Genomic DNA, 21,152 nt, shown 5'->3' with positions numbered 1-21,152 from the left:
ATAAATCATGAAATATGGATAAGTCATATTTGAAAAGCTGATACATGCACATTTTTGGTATAGTTTGATTTACAGAAATGATGCAATATAATAGATGTTGTTAAACATTCTGTCTGTTGACTAAACAAAAGATCAATGAATGTTTTAGCTCCACATATTTATCTTGTTTACCATTTAATTTGCATCCATTTATCTAGAGGTCAAACTTGAGTCTAATGAATAATTCAGTCTGGCATAACTAAAATGGTTTTAAATTTAAAAGCACTAAATGCAATAAACATTAGTTTTTTTCCTAAAAAAAACACAATGGCTAAAAATCCCCATACTGCCTTTATCTTTAACAGGCTCCAATTATGTGAGCTAATCTGGGCATATTTCCCTTGGGAGGCGAAGACATAATTGCCAGCAATCTGCACAGTGATATCAAGCTCTGTTCTTGTGTGGCTTTAAAATGACTTGACACATCTGGGACCAGCAATGTTGTATCAGTCTGAACTCCACACTTGGCTTCATCAAAAGGGGTCAATTAGAAAAACAAACAGGCCGGGGACTCATTTTGGATGCAGAGGATCTGAAAGTGGGCAGATGGTATACAGGAGGCGGATCCTGCCCTTGAGCAATGATGTTGAAGTCATTGTTGTACGACACACACTGGCAGGAAAGTGCTCACATTCACACTTAGTTATACTGTAGATGAACGCACAACAACTTCACATGTCAGGGCAAATAAAACTTGATAAACCTTTAGCTACTTGTAAAGCTATTGTTAACGTATTTAAGTGTGACACACACACTAGAGCATGCAAACCGTCTTACCTAATAGCATCTCCACGTGTTTTGGAATCTCTGCTTTCCGCTCTCTTCTGTGTCTGACTTAGGCGTCTCCTGCCAGCTTATCTCCCATCAGGTAAGTTAGAGCAAAAACCAATAAAGTGCCACTTCACAGATAACATTTTCTGTTTCTCAATTTTTTCCCTTGCACTTTGACTCTCTAAGTGAGGTGAAATGGCAGTCCTCTCGCTGTTAATAACACGTCCTGGCTCTGATCCAAACTGCTGCAGCTGAAGAACGAAACATACGTGCTTCAATTAAAAGCCTCATGCTCCGCTGATCATGTTGCCCTTTATGAGACGAAGAATGAAAAAAAAAGAGCGAGGCAGGCTGTACAGCAGCAGAGACAGAAAAGAGGCTGAGTGTGTCTGAAGAGCAAGTGTGTATTCTTCTGCGTGCATGAATATGTAAGAGAGAGCGAGAGAATGAGTGAGAAAGAGAGTGAAGAGAGAGAGAGAAGTGGCTGAGGACTGGCTATTAACAACATGAACATCCCAAATCTCCTCTTCTTCTTCTGTTTCCCCGGCACCATTTTCTTTTCACGGTTTACACCTGCAGTCTCCCTTAAGGACACTGAAATGTAATTTCCTTCCTGGCATTACTTGACAACAATAGGAAACATTTATCAATTTGTTTCTATTGTGCTTCCAGTTCTCTTCTGAATGCAGCCATGCTACTTTGTTCTCCCGAGTTTTTAGCACCGCGTGCACAAGGGCAAAACGTTTAAAAGCTTTTAAATCACATCCACGTATAGACAGGATGCTGGGATTTATCGTTTTATCCTGCGTTTGTGATAAGTGATTGATTATCCTATTTGATTAGAATTAATCATGTTCACACTCATATTTACATTTCCAATAGGTTGAGTGTGCAGAGGTTTCAATCAAAATGCCTGAGTCACTCATGCAGCACAGAGTCTTTAGTTTATCATTATCGTTATCATAATTAAACAGTAGCCGTTTATTGTTAAGTCCAAGCAAAATGAACTCTTTGAACTACTGTTCTCCCTCTACAGAACAACCTAAGTTATGTCTTCTGAAGCTTAATCCTACTGAATGTCAGATATTTTTCATCATCACACAGTTGATTTATAAATAATTTGTGGCTATAATGTAGAATTGTGAGGTGGAACATGAAGCAGAGCCACATGGGTCAAAGTCATAAAAGGTTAAACAACTACAGTGGCCTCAAGCAGCAACGGGTTAATTGTCATTAAGTCATACAAGTTGTTACAGAGCAGACTCTATGTAGGGTTTGTTTAGGAAACATAAGCTACTGGTCATTGTTTAATTCCTAATTTCCTTAAAGCTTTTAATTAATGCTTATTTTGAATGTTACAAAATCTCACCTTAGCATCTTTACATTAACATAGCCTGTTGGGAAAATATGAATCTCTGAAGAAGCATTATAGGCTTATTCTCTGTTTACATGCTGGGGTAGTTAAGAGAGAGAGAGAAATAGACAAAGCCACACAAATACAATATGTTTTATTTCTAATGCATGTTGTTATTCATTTGCATATTTTAATAGACTATGGGAAACCTCCAGTCTTCTAAATGAACATAATTTCATGCTGTACAGTACAAGGTTAACACTCAAAATCAAAATCCTGATAACAGCATATTGATAGTGCATCTTTCCACATTTTGTGCTAAATTAACCTATTTGAGATTAAGCAACCAAACGCATGCAGCTCTAACAGACTATTTAGTTTAATGAGCAGGTGGGAGAGATTATTGTTCACTTAATAGCCTGTTCATTTTCCTAAATAATGTTTCAGTGATTATGTTACTGACATGCTGCAGAGCAGGGTTTGACTCTGGATTCTGTGTTGCTTTGTCATCCTCTACTACTATTCAAACTGACAATTTTTTGAATGAATAAAGCAATGTACAGGCCCATATGACATATTTATACACGTATTTGAAATATATTAATTACAGCAATGGTCTTGACATTATAAATGAGAAATGATCATCACAACAGTCATTTAAGTTGATCTGTATCATCTTCAATTTGCAAAAAAAAAAAGTTTTTCTTCTTCACGGGTTTTGATTCATGTACAGCAGTAGAAACAAACACACCTGGCTCTGTTTTTGATTTCTTTTACTTCTGTAAAAGTATTTCATTTAGTTTTTTAAGAAAAATATCTATACCAATACTTTCAGTGTGAAATATATTACCACTAGTTAAAAGATACTAGTAACTTAAATTTTGTACTGTAGTGAATTTTGATGCTTTTATCATACTGGCTAGAGTAACTGTAGGAGGGACACCTCATTTATTCTGTACCTGCCCACGTTAGAACCACAGACCTCAGTGCACTTTCGCAGTCTGTGGATCTGTTTTTCAGCTTGTCAAGCTGAGGATCACTTCTATGATGCTCAAAGCATTTTGCAGGCATGTTAGTAAAAGAGCATCATCTTGGTCCAAGGCAGCAGATATGTTGTGTTGAAGAAACAAGTCGATTAACCTGCACTTGGGGCAAACAATCATCTAATGTCTATGTCATAGAGGATCCTCTCTCAGATCATCTTTGGTGCTCAGATGAGTTTGAACGGGGCAAATCACTTCTGTACTGTTCTGAGTTGATGCTTTAACTCACCCAGATGAGCTTGCAGCATCACAAACCTTTCTGCCACAATGAAAATGGTAGAGCATAAGTACTTGTTTGTATGTTGTCAGAAAAATTCACTCATTGACATGCACCATTAAGCCCTACAAACCTGAACCTGTAGAAAAAACAAACTAAAGACTAAATAAGGTTTCTAAATGTTTGGCTTATCACTTCCATTTCTATTAAAGTATTTGGACTTGGATCTCCCTTTATAAAGTCATATCATTACTGGTGCAAGTTCAAGTGTGGCTACTTTTGTGGTATGATGCTTTTGACTTATTTACTTTCAGCAAAAATTTATAATACAATATGTAAAGCACATAAAATAATCAGTTACTAAATATATTTACTGTTACTGTATATGATGCATATGAAAAGGTATTTACGTATAGAGGTGTTATTAATATTTAAGTAAACGTACTTTCTCCAGGTTATGTATGCTATATACTTTTAATTGCTGCATAGAAAGACTTTCAGAGCATCCGAAAACTTCACTCACTCCAGAAGATCATAGTTAGATATTTGTAGTGGCAACACAGAGGCTAATATGCACCACTGGGGACGGCAGGCTTTCAGTGCATTGTTATTCATTCCACAGTCGCTATAATCACGTCAAATAAACACAATTATTCTCAGTCTCTACCCTGAAACCCTGGCCTCAAATGTCATACGAGTGTTGTCTCACACACAAACACACGCACACACACACACACACACACACACACACACACACACACACACACACACACACACACACACACACACACACACGCTGCATGTGTCTGGCCTGCGTGCTCCTTGCTGGCTCCTTGTCCACTAGAATAAATGTTGTGTGGAAGCACACCACTGACAAACCCTGACAGTTTTACACTTTATTTCAGGCTGCTGCATTCAAATGAAAGTGCAGGGATGCAGCCTCGAGGCAAACGGCTGTCTGTCGGCCTCACACAACATGGTTTCATTTAGTTTAGTAAAACATACTAAACACTGGCTATACATATCTGTATTTTTCTACGGATGTTTTGTTTGTGTGAGGGATGTCATGTTAGTAGGAAGGAAAGGGGAAACAGAGGGAAATGATTTACAAACCTTCTTTGCTCTCAGTGTAGTTCAACCCAAACTATTTTCAGCAATTTAACTGTATCTCAGCCCTCTACATAGTTTTAATACAGTTCCTAAACAGACATACAGTGGGAACATCCTTGTGTGATTTGGCCAAACTATTCAAATATATTCACTGACTCTTCAGTCCATGTGACTCTGCTTCACAAACAGGATAATGACTCATTTAGTCACAAACACAACCCCAGTGCACTGCCATCTAGAACATCAACTTGTTTTACTTGTTTTATGAGAGTCTAAAATCCAGGTACCGCTCCCTGGGTAATGTGTGACCTGTTTACATGACACAGCCATTGGGAATTATGCGTTTTAACACTGTCACTCCCTGAGGGTTCTGTGCCCTATCTGCCAAGAAAACGGTGAATGAGCCAACATCATCCTCTTTTTTTATCTGTCTCTGCAGCTCCAGCTTACACTCCTTCCTGCAGGCCTTAAGACTGTGCAGAATGGCTGCTGACAGACCAAATGACATCTTGAAAATGGTTGCTTTTGCTCAGCAGCTTCTGCATTACAGTATGAAACGGGGCCAAGCAGCAGCTGATTAATGTCCTATTTCTAGGGATTCACCAATGCCGATACTAGTGTCAGGTCTGACACCGTACGTACTTGAACTTGTACTCATAAAAGTTGGCCAACACAACATGCTGATAACATTTACTGCAAATGTATTTTAACCTTCGCCTACCTGAAGAGGTCAGTGGTTTGAAGATATTTTAAGAGAAGTGACACTGGCAAAAGTACAGTCAGCTGTACGCTCTATTTCCCTGCTCTCTCTGTTGGAGAGGAAGGGCGCTCACTGACCAGCAGACATGCAACAGAGCAAAGATGAAGTGGAATTGTACTTGTGACGACAAAACTCATTACGTGCAAAAATATCCACCAGTAATTATGGCGAGAGTATGAGCAATTTATCAAACGCTTGTTGAACAAACAGAATACAAACTTGCAGAAATACCACATTTTCACTTTCCCTTAACCAACTAAACCAATACAGTGCCGTGCTTAATATGCTTAAAATAAATAAATTAAACATTCTCATTTTGTGTAAAGGTTGACTATTAAGCTATTTATATAAAAATTAGTTGAATCCTTGTATCATATAAAGCTGAGCCTGAGGTTGATGCCAATTTATTGTATAATGTGTGCATTACAATTGCAGGTGTCCTATTCTTAAAAATAGTTTTCCATCTGTGTTAAATTGATTGTAAAGTTATTATATTGATGAAAATGGTGGCAGCGCTATGTTTGATTGCACAGACTTGGTATCGACAAGTACTCAAATGTACGAATTTTAACTCAAGCTGGAAAAAAGGGACATCCCTCCCTATTTCTCAACTCACACTGTATTTTTCAGCATACTGTGTAGGTTGTCTGTGTGTTATGTGGGTATGGGTCTATTTGTATCTGAAGACGAGCTACTTTTTCTGTTACCATGCATCTATACTGTGTGTCGGCTGTGTGAAGGAGAAAGGACAATTCAACCCTCTGAAAAGCATTAAGCCGAGTCAATCTGCTGTGAAGCTCTACTTTGAAAACTGTAGAGATTTTTCATGACTGAGGGAAAGCTTTGTTCCAGTAAGTAGAAAGGCTTAATTTTTGAGTAAGAATTTGAGTTAGACCGTGTGTATTTGAACAGTCAATCCAAGCAGAGTCACATTAGGTTACTATTGGACTTTCGGGCAGAGGCGTAATGCTACGGTATACAACACAGATATAGTGCCTCTCCACCTCTGGGCGGGGGGTTAACAGTATGCCTGCCTAAAAATAACTAAAGATATGTATTAGCACCACTCAGCCTGCAGACAATCATGTTACACACTCTAATATAATCTGTGGTGTTTATACACAAGAGACATTTGTTCCACAAATTTATTGCAATACCTCCTGGCAACATCAGTATCCACACATAAGTGCACCGAGCTGGAGGAGAACTGTGTTGAAGACAAATCTGCAAACAATAAATGTTCTTTTCTAAACCTGTTCCATATCAGCAAGGGCACTTCAAAATGTGAGGTGGAGGAGACAAGAATCAAACCGCCACCTACCCGCCACTTAATAGACAGTTGACTCCACCTCCTGAGCCACAGTCACCCCATGCAACAAGAGTCAGCCCCACACAATCCTAATCGTGTGGTTTTCCACTGTTTTGGTTTTATGAGGCTAAACTGGAAACAGCACAGCTTGGTGGCCCAGTGTTTCAACTGATGCAATACCTGCAATATCTAAAATAACCTGCATGCCTTCATTACATTACCAAAAGAAACAACCTGAACTACCTGGTGTAGACACTTGTTGATTTGGCATAAAAGGAGCATTTTAAAACATACCAAGCTTAATGTAGGTGTAGTCTTTGGCCATCTCCACACTACTTTTGCTGTATTTGTAACTGCCTTTTTCTCTTCCATTTTGGCCTCTAGTCCAGACAAACACTTGGATTGTCTACCTTGAAAATGTTCCTTTTCTGCCTACGCTAAAAACCAGTGGTAAGAGTTTATAGAGGGAAAAATATGTCTTTGTACAGTAATGTCCAATTAGATTTTTCCTGCCCATCTGCTACATCACTGTTGCATTTTAAAACATTTTAATGATCGTGAGAGAGAAACACTACTCTGCACAACAATGTCAATATTAAGATTTAGTTTTTTAATCTTCAACATTGCACAAGCATTGACGGGCAGAACATTAAGTAACAGTATGTAAGAAAGCCAATAATTTGTACACACCGCTAGTCTGTACATACAAAATATGGGTGAAGAGTGCTGGTGTGAATATGTGTGTTTATACTTTTTTTTTTTATTTTGCTTGGGTTGCACAAGAGAAAAAAAAGATTTGTATAGACTGTTTTTAAATGAGTACTTATACTAGTCAAAAATCAATTTGTGCATATTGAGATAATACGGGTAGTAAAAGATATTTATCCTTGTTGCTGCAGCTGTTATGTTAATCTGATTACATTCAGAACAAACGTGCTGTATTGAGTGAAGCTGAAATTGTACTAGGTCAGTTGTAGATTGTTGCAAAGATTGCTGTCATGATTTTTATGTTAAGGGGCCAGGATGCTGAATCAAATATGAGAATGATTGTTAAATTGTTGCCAGATTAACAGAAAGGAAAATATGTCTGATAGGTTCTTTTATTTGTTGTTCATGCTAAATTGTACAAATGTACTTTATATGGTGGAAATGTAAAAACACATCATACCAAAAATTTGAATATGAAAAACCCCTGAACTCAAGCGAAGCCAAAGTGGTCCAGAAGCCGAAAGAGGAGTGTAGGAAGTGGAAAGTGCTTTGCTCCGTTCCTTTTTCAAAAGGCCCCCAGTGAGTACAACCCTATTAAAATCTCTTTTCATTTTAGCAAATCACTTCATGAGGCTAAATAAAGGGAATGCTAGTTCAGCTGTGGGAAGGGAATGGGTATTATTAGGCTGGTTTCATCACAGATTGAATAATACTAACTCGACTCTGCTTGTTCACAAAGTTGCTCATTTACTGTTTGGTTTCTAAGTCTATCAGTGGCGGAAGATATTCATTGACAAATCATAACATACCTTAAAGCCCAATGTTCCAAAATAGTCCTAATTGTAATAGGCCCATTTATAATTTGTATTATAAAACAGTTTAATTATTCTGCAAGTCACAAATTTGAAAGTTTAAAAAATCCAAAAAGTACAGTGATACATATGAGGATGAAATGAATTTCCTATGGACTTATTATTAATCCTAGGAATCAAAGATGGAAAAAAGAATCAAAAAAATGCACAAATGCAGTGGACACATGTCTCTTCATTATTATTTTGAATGTATTTGTTTTAATTTGCTGATGACTACCCTGGATTTCATTTAGTTATTGTTATTTTAGTGCTTTAAATGTAGGATTTAAATTTACACATAATGATGATAGTTTTGCCACTTTAGCACTTGCACAATGATGATTGAATTTCCTTTATACAGTACATATAGAAATGCTAACGCTAAACTGTAAGTGTAATGTAATGGAAGATGGAGAGATGGATTTAGGATTGCTAAAATTAAAAAAAAAAAGTATCTGCACAAGTTTGAGCATATTCTCAGCTTGACTTCTTGTAAACAGCCAGGCATTAGCAATTAGTCATTTGCACAGTAGATAGGCAGAATGGGGTCCTCACCCACTATGCCAACTGAGGTCTACATAAATAAGAATATTTTTAGACAGACTACACAACATCATCACAGCAGAAGATGAAACGGATGCAGAACACTGTCATCTGGAATAACGTCAAGTCCAGATTTTACTTTGAAATCCTATTTACAGCTTCAGCAATTTCAGTGTCCACAATGTTTAGGAGAACAAAAACAAAAAAGCCTAAGTCAACTAGAAGGGATACAAAGGTCAAAACCCACATTTCAGTAAAGGTTATGCTAACAGACCAGTAGCACCCCATGTTTAACTAGCCTCATTTCATTTTTCCTCCTGTCCTCATGTCCCTTCATCCAATGCTCTGTAATTTTTATGTTAAATCTGCCAGAAAGGTGATAATTCTACTGTGTGTTCATTATTGAGGTCAAAGTGGGTAGTGCAGTCATACTAGAGTGCATTATAAGAAGAGGTGGTTCTAATGTTTTGCCACCCTTATTGAAAATGAATGAGGTGGCCAAAACATTACAACCACATCTTCTTATAATCTTACAATAGGAAAAAAGGATAAAATTTAGTTCCAAGCAATTATTTACTGTACGCTTCAATTCATACCGTCATTTTCACAACAACCCAGAAAAAGGGGGTCAAACAGTTTGAGGTTCAGGTGTGAAATGACTATGCTCCCTATGTGGGAAAAAAAGAGGCTCTTCACTCTGAGGGACAGGCACGAGCTGCCCACTAGTGAGTCTCATTTTAAATATCAGTTAATGGATAAAATGGATCTGACACTGTGGCCTGCAGCCGATCTGCTGTTTAAACCCTGTCCCTGCTGGTGCTCTTATAGTAATCTCTGAAAGTGTACATCACGAAAAACATGTAATTATGCACTCATGATTCAACAAATACAGTTTGAAACTGTGGTGGTAATTAATGGTGTCTAATTCCAGTGTGTTGTCATCATGGTTGCAGTACAAGAAGTAAATTCTGAGAACGTAGCCCTGTAAAATAGCTGTGCTATGGGCAATGTGCAATAAAACACGTACGTTTCTCTTATGTCCAAGATATTATTACTACTGTCATTAAACAATTAAAACATGTTTTGTCAGAAACAACTAGACTGCTACTACAAATTACTTAATTTATAGAATAATTTAACTAGTATAGAAATGTAATGTCATGCTGTATTATAAAGTGGGGGGTAGGGGCACCATCTTGTGAGGTATGCGCACAGCCTGCTATGGTGGTTTCCATGAAGATAAACATTTAGTATGTCAACAGAGACAGATAAGCTATGACAATGATTCAGCATCACTAAAACTGGCACCATGCGCAGGGGAATGCTCAGGGTAATTGTATTACAAGATTGAATTTTCATTTTATAAATGTCTGAAATCTCATTTAAATGCTAACTGCTTTTTTTAAAATAGACATTATTGAATTAATTGATAACGTAGAGATTTTTGGCACCTCATTCTGTTGGCCTGGGCAGCCACATGCCCCCTCCCATATGAAGTCACCAGTGTCTTCTTCTACCTGCTAGAAAGGGGTGCCTAGGTGACTGTTAGACAGTGGGCCACTGAACCAGATCTCCAAAAAGTCATTCTGGAGTTATGTTTCCAGATCAGTGAGTCAGAAATGTAGAATTCAAAAACACGGTATGCAAATTCTGCAGAAAGGGCCCAGAATGAGACCATGGTCAGACACACATAATTCAGGTCCTTTGCTCTGAATCAGTCTTGCACTTTTAAGTATGAGTGATGATCAGCAAAGGCTATTATCTGACACAGAAAAAGTCAATAACATTCTGATGATAACAAAATGAGGTTGAAATAAGGGAGAAATTAAACAAGGACTGGGTACATTATTACTAAAATGTGTGGTAAGCCTACAAAGAGCGGCAGACTCATAAATCTAGATTAAAATGTGCCACCTTATTGGCTAGTTGTTCACACGAGGCTTTTTTTCCTGAGTGATGATTGATCAAGTTGGTCAGTGTGGCAGAGTGACACAGGTGGTGCTGAGTGAAGGTGATTAATGGTCCCAGCACTGAAACAGGTGCACAGAAAATGCTTGGAAACAGCAAGGGCCTCTTGTGGAACTGTGAATATATACTGAATACACAACACCCCCTTATGGTTTGCAGATGTGAACATTTAAAAGATCAAAATACATAAACAGCTTACTAAATGAGGAAAGTTAATGGTACAGTTTCCAACTCTGATGAGCGACTGTGACAATTTGTCCCACCTTTATACCAATAACATTGTACAATTTGTGATAAACATTTTTTTTGCAGAACTTGTGGGAACAAGGCTTTTCTGTGTTAGACCCAAACCTTATGTTTTTTTTTTCTGTAGCATGAAGTAAGAAAAAAACAATTGCAGTGTAAAAGCAAGATCCTGTGCCTGCACCATACGTGTGCAAACACTAAAAGATTTTTTGTCATCAAACTTGCGCACCAAGAGACACAAGATTCATAAAGAAAGTCACTAAGCATCAGTTTCTGACACTTGTAAACACACTGTCTATGAAGGAAAAATTTATTAAAATACTGCTGGAAATAACAAATAACAAACCCAATGACACTGCAGTAAATATCAAATTGAAGGTCATAACATTCTGTTGTTCAGGGTATAAGAGTTGTTGATTAAACTGTGACCATTATAGGCAGTTTGTGGTGTTGAAGCAATTATGAATATATGAGTCTTTCAGTCTGTGTTGGTGACACTCTCCATGTTGCTCCTTTGAAGTAATAAGGGTTTGATTGTCCTTTGACCCCTTTTCACAGTACACATTTTACCTTTTCATGAAATAAAAGCCACAGGTATAATTAATAACATAAATGATGACTCCGTGCCATGTGGGTGCTCCAATCCCAGAGCTCTGCTGGCGTGCATGAAAGCACACCAGGATGTCATGGAGCCATGATTAATTTCATTAATTACGCCTCTGGCTTTTCTGCTATATCTGCTGAGGTTAAGGTCCATTCACACGTTTTGTCCCAGTATTTTGTCATAATCATTCTTAAATGGATTATCTGCTGAAGCTCACATACACTGTATTCTTTTTTGGCATTCAATTTATGAATCATATTTGTAGCTTTTATTTGGTTTATTAGCTTAAACTACAGCCTTAAAAGTGACCATGGAGTAATGTATATTAGTCCATTCTCCCAAAACAAACCAATTCAGCAAAACCGAACATGACAAGCTTTATTTAAATGTATAGTGCTTCCCAGTTCTGTAAGTTTACTGTTACAGTATGTCATATATTGGTTTTTAACAATAACTAGATGAATTTATGTAAACATGTTTGTTGAGCTGCTTATCTTTGTAATCTTTGCATTTGTGTCTTGTGTAATATTCATGTTTCATATTTAAGTTGGCACTTTGGATTTTACATGGCTGAGAAATTTCCCCTTTGGTTAAAATTTATTTTGGTAAAATTAAAATAACACAAACTCAAAAGCATTTTTGTACTTTCTAGCTTTTGTATTCATTCACAAGTGTTTTCAAGAGACAGTTGGCTCAGTTAGGAAGATGGGATATGACATAACAAATTCATAGACAGCTTTTGAAGGTTTGTATGTACTGATAGCAAAACATTTCTTTTAGTATGTTTCAGCATTTGCTTTGTCACAGTATGCATGAGTAGCCTCTGACTTGCCTCCACTTGTCAAGTTTAAGAGGAAGTTTAACAATGTTCTTCAGAAATTGACTTCGTCCTTGAGTATGTTTACTCTTACATGTATTTAGCTGATCTCATGGTAATTGAAATAACTATTATTACATAACAAGTGTGTCCCTACCTGTGCTGACAGCTTTTGCCAGTCGGCGAAGCCTCCTCTGATGTGTCTTTCCCTTGTAGTGGATCTGGGCCTGGGCGCTCGAGTTTAGCTTTATGTTGCACACCTGACACACAGTGGTGCTGCCGCTCACCCGACGGCGCTCTCGTTTTGTCCTGTGCCCCGCACCCACCCTCCTCTCCTCCTCATCTTCCTCCTCTTCTTCCTCTTCTTGCCCCTCCTGACTTTTCGGGGGAGGACTGCTGTCCAGCCAGTCGGGGCTCTTGGGATGATTCATATCTGGAGGAAGAAAAAGGTCATGGAGGTCATTTAGCATGAAGTAATGAGAACTTTATGTGTATAGTGAAAGCCGTGCATTGGCCAATGCAAGGCATTTCATTCAAAAGATGAAGTATGGATGTTTTTAAAGTCTCCACAGGAGGGCAACAGAGCAGCACGACTCCACTGAGAGCATAGAGGTGTTGCTTTTCCTTTAGGGTGATTCAAACTGCAATTTTATGTGTGCCGCCATTATAAAGCTGGATTTTTCTCCCCATGAAACACCAAGATTACATAGGTACACAAGTGATGCTCACCACTTGGATTTATCTACATCTTTTTCATTTTCAGCAAACGTTTAAATGCATATAATAAAATGTTTGACATCATATTTAAGGCTTGAATTAGACATCCATTAGCTGAAAAGAATGGAATATCTCTGGCGCACATTATAGCATTACAACAGTTCTGCCTGTAGATAAGTATCTTGTTCCAGTGTCTCTCCATTTATCAAATAATAAAAGCTTATTACTGGGGTATACAAATCGACATGTTTCTTTGTGAGAGCGCACAGCTTTAATACCTGTAATGGCTGAGTGATTATGGCAGACTGACAGCATAAATCAAACTGCTGCTAAATGCGAGCTCTGCTGTGACTGTAGAAATGTCACCCAAAGTCTAACTGAGTTCTTTGTTTTTAGTGCTGTTCTTACGATAATGGCATCAATTAAGTCCTCGTAGTGTTGGACATTTTATCCTCCGCCTCACCGTATGCACCCCCACCAGCTAGAATTCATTTGTAACCATCATTTGTAAAATCTTTTCTGCTCTAAAAATTCAATTTGACTGGTGGAAAGATGAAAGTGGAATGGAAATGTGTTCACTGAAATTCATCAGCCTCCAACCAGGAAAAATGCACTTCAAAGCTGCAGACGGTCACCACTATTATTTGAATTAAAGTCCGGCTGTGGAGCACTGGTGAAGATGGTGATGAATAAGGACTGTTTTTACAGTGACCTTTGCCACAAAATCAACACATCCTTAAACAAAACCCAAGGACAGGCTGGGACTTTATAGCAGCCCTGTCACGATCTTTAGGATGCTGTTATATGTAAAACAGGCTCAGCATTATATCTCCTAGAGATTACAGTATCTTTATATAGACCATGGTGCAATAAGCAACTGTAAAAACATTTTCAGGTAACATAATGTGGAAATATATTACTGTGTGATACTGAAAGTATCAGTAAAAACTTTACTGAAAACTTATTTTGTTTTCTCCAAAAAACCCAATATTGTAATATAGTATGTGTTAATTTTAATGCAAAGGTCTCATTTACTTTTAGACACTTAAGATGTCTACATTGTTTTTTGTATGGTATATCAGCCGCAACATTAATACCACTTTTCTAATTATGTGTGCGCATCACCAAAACAGCTCTGACCCGTTGTAACATGGACCTTTGAAGGTGTCCGGGTATCTGACAGCAAGATGTCAGCAGCGTCTTTTAGCTCCTATAAATTGTGAAGTGGGGCCTTCATGGATCTAACCTGTTTTTCTGGCACATCCCATAGATTTTTGCCTTGAAATCTGTGGGATTTAAGGCCAAGTCAACACCTTGAACTCTCTGTCATGTTCCCCAAGTTGATCCTAAACAATATTTGCACTGTAGATGAGCTCATCTTGATGAAAAAGAAAGAAAAAGTCTTCAGGGAATACTGGTTCCATGAGAGGGGGTACTTCTGCAACAATGTTTAAAGGTCCCAGTGTTTCCTAGTGGAAATCAAGCCTTGACTGCATGCTACAGAGCATTAGATTTCATTATTCTGTTACTTGATTGAAGAGAGTGCTGTAAAATCTAAGTGTTTAGGCTCTCACTTGAAAGTTTAAAGTACCATGTAACATTTAATAATGCATTTACTAAAGTTTGTATTTTGATAAATAGTTAGAAAGTGCAAACTGGCTTACCAAACTCAGGCCCCAACTTTGTTGGGTGTTCAGAGCGCTTCTTTATAACCTCGTCTGGTTCCTGAACACTCAGTGGCCCTAATTTTGGCTGCATATATGGAGATCTGAGGGTTTGTTTTTGGCAAAAAGAAACAATATGAAAGTAAAAAAAAAATCAAATCAACAAAAGGTTTTCCAGTATATTTAACTGTTTTTCTCTTTTTATTGTTTCATCACTAGAAATCGAGTCAGAAAAAAATCCAGGTTTTCTAGGGTGTCTGAGATCTCTGCATAACAGGAAAACAATTAAATAATATAGAAACATTCTAAAAATAATACAAATATTTAAAAATATATATATTTTATTACAAGTCGTGGTCAGTTGTGGTTTCTCTGGGTGCCAGTTGTGCTAGTACAGTATACCATTCTGAGGAACCAAATCTTAGCTTGCAGACTCATCCATAATGATGTTTTCCACTGGTGAATAGGATGTAAACACTGAAGTTCAACAGCATTATATTGTACTTTGAAATTCATCTATCTGAATGTTAGGGTTGAAGTCAAGTCGCAAAATCTGTTTTCCCAAAATGGGCTCTTTATAGTATTCAGGCACTAACAGCTCAAAATTTCAAGGAGATAACAATGTTTTTTTTAAAAAGTAAAAATTCTTACTTTGCCTCTGTTCAAGCAGAGTTTACTGTCCATCCAACAGTAAACCAAATATTAAACATACTGTATGATATTAACCCTAGAGCTAAAACCTGAGCTATTTTAAAATGGATAAATTGGTTAAATAATCAGTCCACAACATAGTTGTTTTCTGTTGATCAATGTTTAAATTATCTAATATACCTTAGTATTATAGTATTTCAGCACCATAGCATCACTAGTTCAATAATACATTTTTGCCATTTTTGCCATCAATAAATACAAGTATCCCGATACATAGATCTGCTGATCTGCTGTGATGGTCTTCCATCACAGCAGAGAGGGTCAGTCAGTCAGATGGTTTGTATTAACAACATGACGCTTAAAATCTTCAAAACAATCTGTAAATTGTTGTGACGCCTCTTTTTAATTGTGTTCAGGGATTATTGCAAATTAGTTGCTGAAGCAACCACATCACATCTGGACATGAGTATACAGGTCACTGTAACTCTTGAGATTTTGACAAAATAACCTCACATATCAGTTTTTCCAAAATTTCATTTGCAGATAGAAAGAAAGTGTAATGTAATTGTATTATTTAGGCAAACAGGAAGATAAACCCTGGGATAAAATACAAGAAATGCCACTGAAAAATAAAACAACATCTACAAAAATAAGTGAAAATGTACAGTTATGCCAACACAAATATTCTACACATACAACAATATTCTGGAGACCTTATTATGAAGCCTTGCAGTTTTTGCAGTCACAAATCGATAAACGATTTTCACAAATACCTTGTCAAGTACTGTTTTACTGTCTACAAACACTGATGCCACTGGTCTACTGTAGGTATAAACCCTCTATCACACCAGAAGCAACAAGTTTCCCCACTGACTCATCTTCATGTGGTCATCTGCAGATGACACCTGAACAGCTTTTAAGAGGTTGCTGGCCAGCAGCTGCTGGTTTCTGCTGCACCACATCCAATCTGCTCTGGCCGTTTGGCACCTGAGTGTGAAGCTGTAGATGAAACACTCAGTTTTAAGTTAGAATAACACCATTCATTACTCTTATGGAAGTGAATTTTTCAATGTATTAACATTTAATTTTCAGCAGTGTCAACGTCTAAAGGGTGTAGTCAAATGTAAAAGGCCTTCAACGTGGCGTAATTAGACCTATGAGGTATGAATAGAGTAAAATTGTGCAATTGTGCAGTTTTGGTTTTTAATGAAGCAGGGAGCTATCAATCTATTTTAGGAGGTAGTATTAATATTTTTATTGTCACTGACAGGGATGTTGGCTGTTTTTTGCCCCGATTCCAAACCGAGTCCTTTAGTATTCTTCCAATAACAAGAACCATAATTTTAAAAAGTGATTGTCTGTGGACAGAATGATTTGGTTCTCTTGATTACTAAATGTAAAGCTGCATATGATTTCATCATAAGTTGCAAGACAGGTCAGGTCATATTTGTTTCTGTTTCAACATCAACACAAATTACAGCACAATGTGTTTGCAAATTATTCCAAGTTATTACATGGGCTGAAGGCTAAAAGCATGCTAAATAATGTTTGTTTTTTTCCATGGAAGTAAAATTATTCATTCATTCTTTAAACCAATCCACTGGACTAGTTTAATTGAGGGTAAACGCTTTACAAAATGTACTTTATTAATTACTTTACACGACTAATTTTAATGCATTCAAAATTTTATGAAGCTGATTTAACATTTATTCAACCTCGGCACAAGATATAATGAACAGTTTGAACTGTGTTATTACATGCACATACCTTAAAATCTAATTTATGCTGAATCATCACTACTACTACTAAAAACAACACAGTCCCTCCTGTTTAAAGCTGCAGTGTGCTACTTAAACTAGCACTAACTGTGAATCAGTCCTTTTTTTTCCGAACCCAGCTATCACAGTTATCAAATTTAATAAATAACAATGCTAAAAAAACTTACTAATCTATCTATCTATCTAACTTACTAATCTAAATTGAATGGTCAAATAAGTGACCCTCCCTAATAACCTTTTTTAAGGGGATATCTCTACACTGCTGTCAGTGATGGTCATTAAGTCTGTGTCATAAGAAACTTTGCATATCCCCACATTGAGATGAGTTTTGGAGCAAATTTCTATTAAGAAAATGCATGAAAAATTATGCACATTATAGTAACTACACTGGACTGTAGCTGTTCCTCAAATAGGTTATTATGACACTAAAAACATCTAACTAAAAACTTCTACAAGTAAAACATGCACAAAAATGTATATCATGCATACCACTCAAAACATCTACTCATTTTACACTTTGGAGCTGCAATATTACAAAATAATTATAATGGCTTGCAAACAGTCTCATAAATATCATGTTCTGAACTTCTTACAGTATAACAGAATGATTACTTACTGGTATTCATACAGGACACACTAGCACAGCCTATTGTGGTTGTAGATAAATCCCAGATATATGATATTAGGATCTTTAAGTATCATGGAACTGTTTGTTAAGTAGCTTCACGATACTGAAAGCTCTTAGAGGAGTTCCAGCTTCACAAGCTCAGAACCTTTATCTGTAAACACAGTATTTGTTGTCCTCATAGCAGTGACTCTATCTGCCCACAGCCGCTCTTTAAATACCAGCACTCATCAGCCTGTCTGGCTCCTGGTCCAGGTTGAGGAAAGCCAAGAGTATAAGGCACAAAGGCTGTTTTATGTTCTCTCTCCCGATCTCTCTATGTCACTCTTTGACCTAATGCCCCGCACTGGGTTCAAAACATTTAATCAACATGACACAAGGTACTACATGTAACAGGTATTTGTTTGCTTGGGAGATACATTAAGCATGAGACAACTTCTAATTAATCATAATGTGTCAAAAATTTCACACACTCAAACAAATCACACACAATAATGCAAATTTTAGGGCCCCAAACTACCTCAAGGCAAAGTAAATAATAGAACTACAGACCTGGTTTCAGTTTTTGGTGATGTAATACTCATTTTCTCTAAGTGTCCCTAAGTGAGAGATATTCATCTATATTTAGCAGATAGGATTAATATTTGCACTAGTACAGTCAGGAATATAATTTTCATTGAATGTTATATTAAATGTTAAATTAAAGTATTAATTAAATATATATTTGACTGTATTCTACATATTCTGACAAACCATTATATTCATTAAGTGTTTGATTCAGATACAAGGAGGTTAGAAGCTTAAATCATTGTAATGGTATGACTTAAAGAATAATTACAAAATATGGATTACAGAAACTGGCAAGACATGATTCACTACGGTGAAAACATCTCACTCCACTGGATTTTTGAGAAATAGAAAAACAATGGTATAAAAAAGTAGAGAACAGTTGTGGTGTGTTGACCAAAGTGGCTAGTTATTGAAGAAGCTTCACCTGGTGACAAAATTGAGTATTTTATTTACAGGACAGCCAACCTCAGACACATATCCCAAAATATATACAAACAACCAAAAATAACTTGGCTTAATTAAAAAAAACAAAAGGAAAACAAAATCATAACTCAAATCAATAATGTGCACACAGCCGCACTCCCTAGTCCCCCAGCTGACCATAAACTACTACTTAAATACCCTCATCACCTCTAGCCTACTCTGATGAAGAACCATTTCTTCACAGGTTTTCACAATTTTTTATAAAAACAGACAGAAATCATATTAAGCTACTACTTTTAGCAACAGACGTTCAAACAAACATCATCTACTTTCCCAGATTTCATAAATTTCTTTAACCATAAAGCTCAAACAACATAACAACGTATTAGTCTAGGGACAAATTGAATGTTCTCATTCACTTTGTCACAAGCAACCTTACTCACTTACTCAGTCAACATAATACAGTTAGCTGGTGAACTTACCAAGAACTTTGTCAACTTGAAAGGACAAGTTTACAACATGTGCACAAAACATCAGTAACATTTGTTTAAAAGTTCTGCAAGTTTTTGTTTAGAATTAGCACAAATTTATGACTATTATCACAACTCTACAGAGTAGAAAAAGTATATTTATTCCACACTATGACATCCTGCATCGGCATGTTGTCATCAGCCAAACACTTAAAACAGCAGATAACATAGAAACATAGTTTGCCCGCCTGTAAGTCTAACCTCTTTGTTTAACACTCTACTAACCTCCCCAGCCAACAGCATGCTTAACATCTTTGCTTTATGGTCTAAGACAGGTGCATGGAAATGACCTGTCAACTTCATAAACTACACTATCGAGGGACTCACTTGCAGCTATAATTTAATGTTCTCCACATGGGTTTTCACATATTAAATGAGGCATCATTCATTTTGCTCTTTCCCAAATACTTTCACTATTTACCCCTGTAAGGGTGGTGTAAATCTAATACACAGTTTTGGTGTCTTTGGTAAGATGGATAATTTCACATGCTTGCAAATGGTACTGTTCAAAAAGGCATATTTCTAAACACCATATGTATAAAACTGGACCCTCACTAAACGGTGCTGCAAAACACTTTCCCACAGTGGATTCTAATTGCTGAATCCTGATGTTGAATTTGGAGTACCCAAGTCAGTAAGAACTGTAGCTTGAAAAGGGAAGTGGAAGTAAAAAACCTCAATATATTAACATGCAATTTCAACTGCTACACAGTTTTAGCCTCAAAATACAGTCATTTGCAAGTTTTTGATTTAGCTTTAGTGCTAATTCTTGATAAATGCCTCCTGAAGTTAAGATTGCTCGATGAGTGGCTAACAACTAGCAGCAGCAGCATCCTTTCCAGCCAGGTGGGCACTGAGCTGACATGCAGCTATAAAATTGGCAACCTGTTTGGCCAGTTTCCCCCAAGCTGCTTTGCCCATCTGTATGATGTGCTGCCTGCCTCAGTGTGCTGTTGTTTCATGCCAGGAGCCAACGTTTTTTTTATCACCGAGCTTTGACAAATGAGAGGGTGCTGCAAGAAAAGCTTTGGCACTTTGAATCGAAGAGTTATGCGGAATAATACACAATCACAGTTGTTTTTGAAATATGCATTTCTTTTCCTCCAGGAACATGTAAAGTACATTTACACGGTAAAATGTGACAAAATGAACAGGTGCTTTGCAGCTGATAAGGCTTTTCATTTTGATTTATGACTAATAGGAATTTTACTTCACTGATATCTCACATTAATAATAAGGTAAAAGGACTTGTCAGCATGTGAATCACTGTCCTATATTTTCTCAAGGGGACACTGTACACCATGGCACTTCTCTATATTTAGCTGCACTTAATTCCCTGCAACAGTATACTGTATCTATTACACTATAACGTCTACGTGGCTATGTAATGTTTTTTTATGTTGTTCCTTAACTGTACACTCCATCTGTCTCTATAGAATCAAAGTCTGCTAAATCCATCATAATCACAGATCAAAAAGGGTGGTCTTAGATCATTTTGCTGTGATCTATTAAACTTCCTGGAATGAGCAGAACTAATGCAGATGTGTTAAGAGGAGGACTAGGGCCTACAGCTCTTATATGCAAAGCAGCTGTGAATGGGATTGTGAGCCATATGCTCTTTTAAACATGTCTCCAGACACCAAGGCCAAGAAGATTTCCCTCACTGCAACACCTGTCATCACTGTTCCATTACACCAGCACCAGCAGATGACGTGTTTGGCCTGACATAAAAAAAAAAAAAAAAGGACAGTGGAGCAAGATGAGAAATAATCTTCTTCTTTACAGTTGTCTATATTTACTAAGTGCAACATTTCAGATGGGCATTATTTACAAAGACCAGACGACACACAAAAT

General features: G+C 37.1%; 1 protein-coding gene across 3 annotated transcripts in view; it reads right to left on the bottom strand.

Moving 5' to 3' along the window:
* Positions 1-21,152, bottom strand: part of LOC137105939 (zinc finger protein 385B-like) — a 63,962-nt gene that overhangs the window by 21,985 nt on the left and 20,825 nt on the right. The window contains exons 1-2 of one of the 3 annotated variants that reach the window (XM_067488776.1): positions 17,767-17,791; positions 12,498-12,773 (exon numbers count right to left, since the gene is read on the bottom strand). In XM_067488776.1, the coding sequence (XP_067344877.1) occupies positions 12,498-12,773; positions 17,767-17,776 (286 nt within the window). In that variant the 5' untranslated portion in view covers positions 17,777-17,791. Of the gene's footprint in view, positions 1-816; positions 1,323-12,497; positions 12,774-17,766; positions 17,792-21,152 lie in introns of those variants that run through there. The other 2 variants (XM_067488775.1, XM_067488777.1) reach the window with 2 other exon arrangements.

This window comes from Channa argus, chromosome 20 (genome assembly GCF_033026475.1).
Source record: "Channa argus isolate prfri chromosome 20, Channa argus male v1.0, whole genome shotgun sequence".
Taxonomy (NCBI): Eukaryota; Metazoa; Chordata; class Actinopteri; order Anabantiformes; family Channidae; genus Channa; species Channa argus.
This window is presented reverse-complemented; position numbering and strand designations above follow the sequence as displayed.